The sequence below is a fragment of the Thamnophis sirtalis genome, unplaced genomic scaffold (assembly GCF_051295495.1).
Source record: "Thamnophis sirtalis isolate CommonGarterSnake01/CBP01778 unplaced genomic scaffold, rThaSir2_p1.2 scaffold_4, whole genome shotgun sequence".
NCBI lineage: Eukaryota > Metazoa > Chordata > Lepidosauria > Squamata > Natricidae > Thamnophis > Thamnophis sirtalis.
This window is the reverse complement of record NW_028261384.1, coordinates 115,856,985-115,863,768: the sequence shown is the minus strand read 5'-3', so window position 1 is coordinate 115,863,768 and position 6,784 is coordinate 115,856,985. Positions and strand designations below refer to the sequence as shown.

The 6,784-nt window shown below is 43.6% G+C and overlaps 1 protein-coding gene across 1 annotated transcript; it reads left to right on the top strand.

The window, feature by feature from the left end:
• Positions 1–1,938: 1,938 nt before the first annotated feature.
• Positions 1,939–6,564, top strand: LOC106538720 (ferritin, higher subunit). The gene is made up of 4 exons (XM_014053309.2): positions 1,939–2,345; positions 3,729–3,875; positions 5,547–5,672; positions 6,249–6,564. Exons 1-4 carry the CDS (start codon positions 2,244–2,246, stop codon positions 6,408–6,410), a joined length of 537 nt encoding a protein of 178 aa, XP_013908784.2. The 5' UTR covers positions 1,939–2,243; the 3' UTR covers positions 6,411–6,564.
• Positions 6,565–6,784: the final 220 nt, after the last annotated feature.

Sequence of the window (6,784 nt, the reverse complement as noted above, 5' to 3'; positions counted from 1 at the left end):
AATGGGGCAAAACTCAATGTCTCGCTTAATAACATAAATGTTGGGCTCAATTGTCATAAGTTGAGGACTACCTGTATTAATAAAACAGAGAAGTCTGAAAAGCAGAAGATATTGTGACTTGGTTTATACACTGCAGTTAGTTAATATCAACCTTGTATATTTGTTTTAAGACAGGACTCCTTGATTAATACATATTGTTGCCTAAGCTGGCGCCCTACAAGTGAGTGGGATTGTAAATTCTTTATTGGTTTAGGATGGAAGTTGTAGCTGCAGCCACCTGGAGGACCCTAGTTTAAAAATAGTAAACCTGGAAGTAAATGGTCACCCTTAGACTACAGATGGAAGACCCATTTTGAATGTATCTGGATAAAAAATGAAAACAAAACAAACCCCTTTCGTATTGTACCACACATGTAAATGTAGATATTTTATTTTTAACACAAGAGAAGTAGCACTGCACTAAACATATTTTATTAATTGATCTTTCTTTCTTGAAAGAGTACAGGGTCTCCTGCTTGAGTAAGAGGTTGGACTAGAAGACCTCCAAGGTCCCTTACAGCTCTATTCTGATTGATTGATCATTATGTGAAAGGCCTGCTTAACAATGCTTGAAAGGTTGCCAACCAAAATTCACAAGACCTTCTCTAACAAGAAACATGAAGAAATCATTTGGGAATACATTCAGTAAGCAAAGTTCCAACCCTGATTTATGTTCTTCCATGGCCTTTTCGAAAAATACCAAGTTGATGTCTTTCAAAAAGGGATCCACCAAGGTAGATTCCCATCACATCACTCAAACCCTGTTCTTGTTTCTTGAAGAGGGTCAAGCAATGGCAGGAAGCTGGTCTGATCCCACGGCAGATAAATATCACAAGCCATCCTGTTGGCAAGACAAAACCATTTTGTAATGGGCTATAGTCTTTGTGGGATTTCTAAGGATGGAAAGTGTATAAGACACTCTGATAGGTAAAAAAAGGTCCCCTTCCTTATATATCACCTGTTGAGACCTCGGTGGCCACCCGACTTTCGGAACAGCCTCCCATCTAAGATTGGAGGGATCTGTATCCATTTTACCTTTTGAAAGGTCATGAAGATGTGGCTCTCCCCTCAAACATTGGATTAGCATGAGCCTTGACCTGGGAGGCTATTTGGTCTGGTGCCCGGATTATTTCTCTTTTTATGGACTGCTGCAACCAGCCTAGAATTATGCTGTGAGATAGGCAGTCAGGGAAGTCTAGCAAACAAGCAAATAAATCCAACCGGTTAAAGTTCTTTGGTTACTATAGAACTGCGGCAATAAGGATTTTGTTTCTCAACTTCTAGTGGACCTTTGTTTCTCAATTTCTAGTGGACCTTCGTCTAATTGCAAGAAAACTTCAAGCCCTCAAGATGCCTTAACAGTTGTCTTCATTTGCTCCATGCAAATGAAATTCTATCCAGATGAGAAAGTTCCCAGATCCAATCCAATCAGAGCAGAGCTGGAAGAGACCTTGGAGGTCTTGTAGTCCAGCCCCCTGCTCAAGCAGGAGACCGTTGTCCAGTCTCTTCTTAAAAACCTCCAGTGATGAAGCACCCACAACTTCTGAACGTAAGCCCGTTGCACTGGTTGATTGTTCTCACTGTTAGGAAGTTTCTCCTTAATAATTCTAGGTTGTTTCTCTTCTTGATTAGTTCCCATCCATTATTTCTTGCCTTCTGTGCTTTGGAAAATAAGTTGACCCCCTGTATTTTGTGGCATCCCCTGAAATATTGGAATACTACTATCCTACCAGGTTAAGAGTGATGAACAACATTAACCGTATCCCCACTCACCCACCCCAGCAGCCAGCAGGAAGGAGACCGTGTGCATGCTGCGTCACGTGAATCGAGAAGGGGGGCCGCTAGGACTCTGGGGCTTTCTCCGCCCAGACTCCGCCTTCAGCAAACCTCCGGCCTGAGCTGGCGAAATCGAGTGGTCGGCGGCGGCTGCGCACGTCCTTCTGGATCGCTCAGCAGCTTTATAAAAGGGGCGCGAATCTCTTTGTCCGGCAGAGCTTGGTTCCTGCTTCAACAGTGCTTGAACGGAACTGGTTCCACCGCCTTTTCTCTTCTTTTTTCCCTCCGTCTTGGATCGCCTCTTCCTTTCTTCCCTGAGTAGAAAACAGTCGAGGGAGCGACTCGCTGCTTGCTGATCTTCCGCCCTACAGCAGGATCTCCTTGGGCCGGACTCCTCTTCCTCTACCTTCTTCCAGACCACCGCAGAAATGGACTCCCAGATCCGCCAGAACTACCACCGCGACTGCGAAGCTGCCATCAACCGCATGGTCAACATGGAGCTGTATGCCAGCTACGTCTATCTCTCCATGGTGGGTAAACGGGGCAGTTTGCGTAGAGGCAGTTTGGTCAGATGGTTAGCTAAGAGCCTGAGTTCTAGTCCCACTTCAGCATGCAAGTCAGCTGGGAGACTTTGGGCCAGCCCCTTTCTAATTTGACCTAACTCACAGGGTAGTTGTTATGGGAAGGTAGGAAGAGAAGTCCATTAGAATAGAATTAATAGAATAGACAACAAAGTTAGAAGGGACCTTGGAGGTCTTCTAGTCCAACCCCCTATAGCAAATATTAGGTATGTTCCGCTCTTAGTTATAAAAATAAAAGGAATCTTGGGCAGCCTGCCTCTACACCCCTTATCCCCAGCCTAGCTTAGGGTGATGGGAGTTTATCCTCTTCCCCATCTGGAAGCCTGTGCAAGGCTGATAAAGAAAGGCGTAGTTGTGGCTCCACCTTGGGCGGTTAGTGCAGTAATCCCTTTTCTTGGCTAAGTAACCTAAGGGCGCCTTTCTTTGACTGAGTAACTTTTTCTCTAGGGAAATTATCAGAGAATTGTTCTCTAGGAAAAGAAGTGGTGGCAACCAGGAAGGATCAGAGATGTCAGATTCGGGGAAGAGGTAAACAGCACGGGAGCTAATTTCTGCACACGCAGTAATTTACTTCGCACACGCAGGGGCATTTTAGATGCATGGGTGCTCTGGAAAGCAAACGGAAGGCGCAACCAGCCTCCTTACTCAGGCGTATAGCTCTATCTTAAAACAGTAGGAATTAGCATACCTGATAATGATGCATCTGACATAGTTTCAGTCCAGGCATTGTCTCTCAACCTTGCCAATTTTAAGATGTGTGGTCTTCCAGCTCTCAGAATTTTCCAGCCAGCAGTGAAGTCCACACATCTTAAAATTGCCATGCTTGTAGACCAGTCTTTCTCAATCCTCTAACAACTTTTAAGATCTGGGGGCTGAGGAATTCTGGGGGCTGAGGTCCAGCATATCTAAAAAGTTGAGAAACGCTGATCTAGACCAACTATGGTGCCTGCAACCTCCAGAGTTCTGGGAGAATCTAGTGGTTCAACATGACAGTTTATAATCATAAAATGTTAAGATCTTTATCCCTTTGTTTCATTTAACTTTGAGAAATGTTCTTCAGGCATGTCAAGTTTGAGGAACGCCAGTTTCTTTAGACCATCTCCATGCTGACTTGGGAATTCTGAAAGTTGAAGTCCACTTATCTTAACATTGCCAAGTTTGAAAAAAACACTGGTGTGGACTACAGATTAACCCTGCGGCTACTATTCTTCTTGTTCCAGTCCTGCTATCTTTTTCTCACTTGTCCAAGGAGCCGTTGGATAGATCTACACCAGAAAATATAGAGATAAGCCTACTGGAGCACAAAGACAAGATTTCTGTTTCTTTCTGCAGGCTTCGTATTTTGACCGGGACGATGTGGCTCTTGCGAACGTCTCCAGCTTCTTTCGGTCTCAGTCACATGAGGAGCGGGAGCATGCTGACAAGTTGCTGAAGTTTCAGAGCCAGCGTGGGGGCCGGGTCCTCCTACAAGATGTCAAGGTATAATAAGTGCAGCCCAAATTTCTGCTTCTCTAAAAGAGATGTTGAGAAAATAGTATTTTTTTAGTCTGGCTGCCCTCCAGATGTTTTAGATTTAAAAATCCTATTACTCAATGAAACACTATTTGGGGGGGGGGGTAACATTAGGGCAAGTTTAGGCTTGGAAGAATGTCCCAGAAATGGCAACAGGTGCTTAGAGATTAGGGGGAAATGCTTCAAAGAGATTCTATCTTCATTAACTCATCAGAGGTACGACTGAGAATTTCCTCTTATATTTTTCAAACATCTGTACAATTAGTCCTTGACTTAGGATCACAATTGAGCCCCAAATTTCTGTTGCTAAGCGAGACAGTTCTAGATGAGTTTTGCCCATTTCACAACTTTGTTAAGTGAATCACTGCAGTTGTTAATTAAGTAACAAGGTTGTTAAGTGAATCTGGTTTTCCCATTGACTTTGCTTGTCAGAAGGTTGCAAAAGCTGATCACGTGACCCCGAGACCCTGCAGCCGATGAGTCAGTTGCCAAGCATCTGGATTTTGGTCACATGACTATGGGGATGCTGCAATGGTCATAAGTGTGAAAAACAGTCAAAAGTCACTTTTTCCCAATGCCATTGTAACTTCAAATGGTCCCTAAATGAACTGTTGTAAGTTGAGGACTATCTGTATTTATCCCTTTCTGAATTTAGTGTCATTTCTGATTTGCCAGCTGTTTTAAGCCTATGCTCCTTATTTAGTGTGGCTCTGCTGAGTTTGATGGAAATTGTAATCGCAGCAGATTTGGGGAAGGGGGTGTTTATAGGGTGCCTATAGCAAGATTGGCAGGCCTCCCTGAATCTGGGTTTATATATCACACTGACTGAGCCATAATGGCTGTATTCATAAAATCCAATCATCCTTGAATAACTTAACTATGGTGATTCAGTTAATTACTATTGATATTGATATCCACAAGGCAAGAGACCTACAAGGTTCTGCAGATCCTTAAAAAGCTCTGGAGTTTGCTTTTGTTTTAGCCCCTGGAGCTTTTTGGGTGGGGGAAGGGAACGTGTGTTAAGCCTGTTTGCACACATTCCTTTCTTTAAAAAATAAAAATAAAGTTGCTTTATTTATGCAATCTTCTCAGAATCATCAGGCAGTCGCACAGACTTCTAAATTTAATAAACACATTTGACCATCAACTGACAATGCAATTTGGGTTTGATCAGGCCATGCATTAATTAATGTGCATTTGGCTAGTCAGGCAAACTCAGCCATTATTGGGGTTGGCTTAGTATTATCTATTTGTATCCCCCCTTTATTATTCTTACAAATAACCCAAGGTGGTGAGTATAGCTAGCATACCTTCCTCCTCTTTAGTTTACCCAACAAAACAAGCTTGTGATGTGTGTGGAGCTGAGAGAGACTGACTGGCCCAAAGCCACCCAGCTGGCTTTCTTGGCTAAAACAGGTCTTGAACTCGCGGTCTCCCAGTTTCTAGCCTGGTGCCTTAGCCATTACACCAAACTAGGCATTGTTGTCTATGTACTATGCAACTTTGGTATGTGAGCTCTGGTCTAGCATAATAGGTAAATAGCAATTAGCCTTGCCAAAGTTGCTATTGTGGGACCAAACTATCCGGCCATTAAAAAGAGGAGCCACAAGATCTAAACAAAGTGCTTTCCCTCCACAGAAGCCTGAGAAGGATTCTTGGGGAAACATCCTGAATGCCATGGAAGCAGCACTCCAGCTGGAGAAGAGCGTTAACCAGGCCCTTCTGGATTTGCACCGTTTGGCGAGCGATCAGGGAGACCCACATGTGAGTCTTATGATTGGGGGGTATGATCAGAATTCTTCACCCTCACCACCAAATTCCCACTAGGTGCTCATGTCCCCAGTCTAAGTAAGATTCCTTTGCACACACAAAAAAAGTGGACTGAAATTGTCTTTTACTTCATGCAAAGGAAAAATAGAAGAGGCCACTGTAATGTAGCTGTGTTGATGGCAGTGGAGATAAGAGAGCAAATTAGCAGTAAAACCCTATTCAGTGATTTAAAGGAGATCCATAAAGGTGCCTTCGAAGCAGTAAATCTGAGACTTGGCACCAGTCCAATTTGAGTCCTGTGCTAGAATATCATGTACATTTTTGTAGAAGTAAATGGTCAAAGTTAATGAACGGATGTGTGGTTAGAATGATGCTGACCCTAGAACAAGGTTTTCCAACCATGGGAACTTAAAAATAGGTGGACTTCAACTTCCAGAATTCCCTTGCCAGCATGGAGAATTCTGGGAATTGAAGTCCACGTATCTTGAAAGTTGCCAAGGTTGAAAAACCATGTCCTAAACACTGAGACTGCAAGCTGTGCATAACTCTATTGTCTGCATTTCTTTCCAGCTGTGTGACTTCTTGGAATCTCATTACCTCGATGAGCAAGTCAAAGCTATCAAAGTCCTGGGTGACTACGTTACCAATCTCCGGCGCTTGGGTACATCCCAGGGAGGGCTTGGCGATTATCTCTTTGACAAGCACACCCTTGGACAGAGCAGCAGCAGCTGATTCCACCTTCCCCCCAATTCCTGGGAGTCACTTCCCATGAACCCACAAAAACCAGCCCACATCCATCACTTTTGCTGTGCCCCGGTCAAGGAGGGCTCCTACCTGCCATCTCACAGTTGGCATGCTTCCAATAAACAAGGGTTCATCTGTTTTACATTTGTGTCTGTGTGTGTACTTGTACGTAGAAAGTTGACTGGGTGACTATGGGCCAGTCACGCTCTCAGCCCAAACAACCTCATGAGACTATAATGGTGGGGAAAATGAAAGAAGGGACAGTATATTCATTATTATTTCTTACCTTGAGTTACTTATAAAGTAATAAAGGCAGGCTAAAAATCTAACAAAGTAGATAAACTAGATAAATAAAGTAGATA

Bases quoted from the DNA above. Each gene is read 5' to 3' on its own strand.
- LOC106538720 (XM_014053309.2), top strand. From the start codon at position 2,244: ATGGACTCCCAGATCCGCCAGAACTACCACCGCGACTGCGAAGCTGCC. The intron at 2,346-3,728 runs GTGGGTAAACGG...TTCTTTCTGCAG, and splicing joins GCTACGTCTATCTCTCCATG to GCTTCGTATTTTGACCGGGA. The intron at 5,673-6,248 runs GTGAGTCTTATG...ATTTCTTTCCAG, and splicing joins GCGATCAGGGAGACCCACAT to CTGTGTGACTTCTTGGAATC.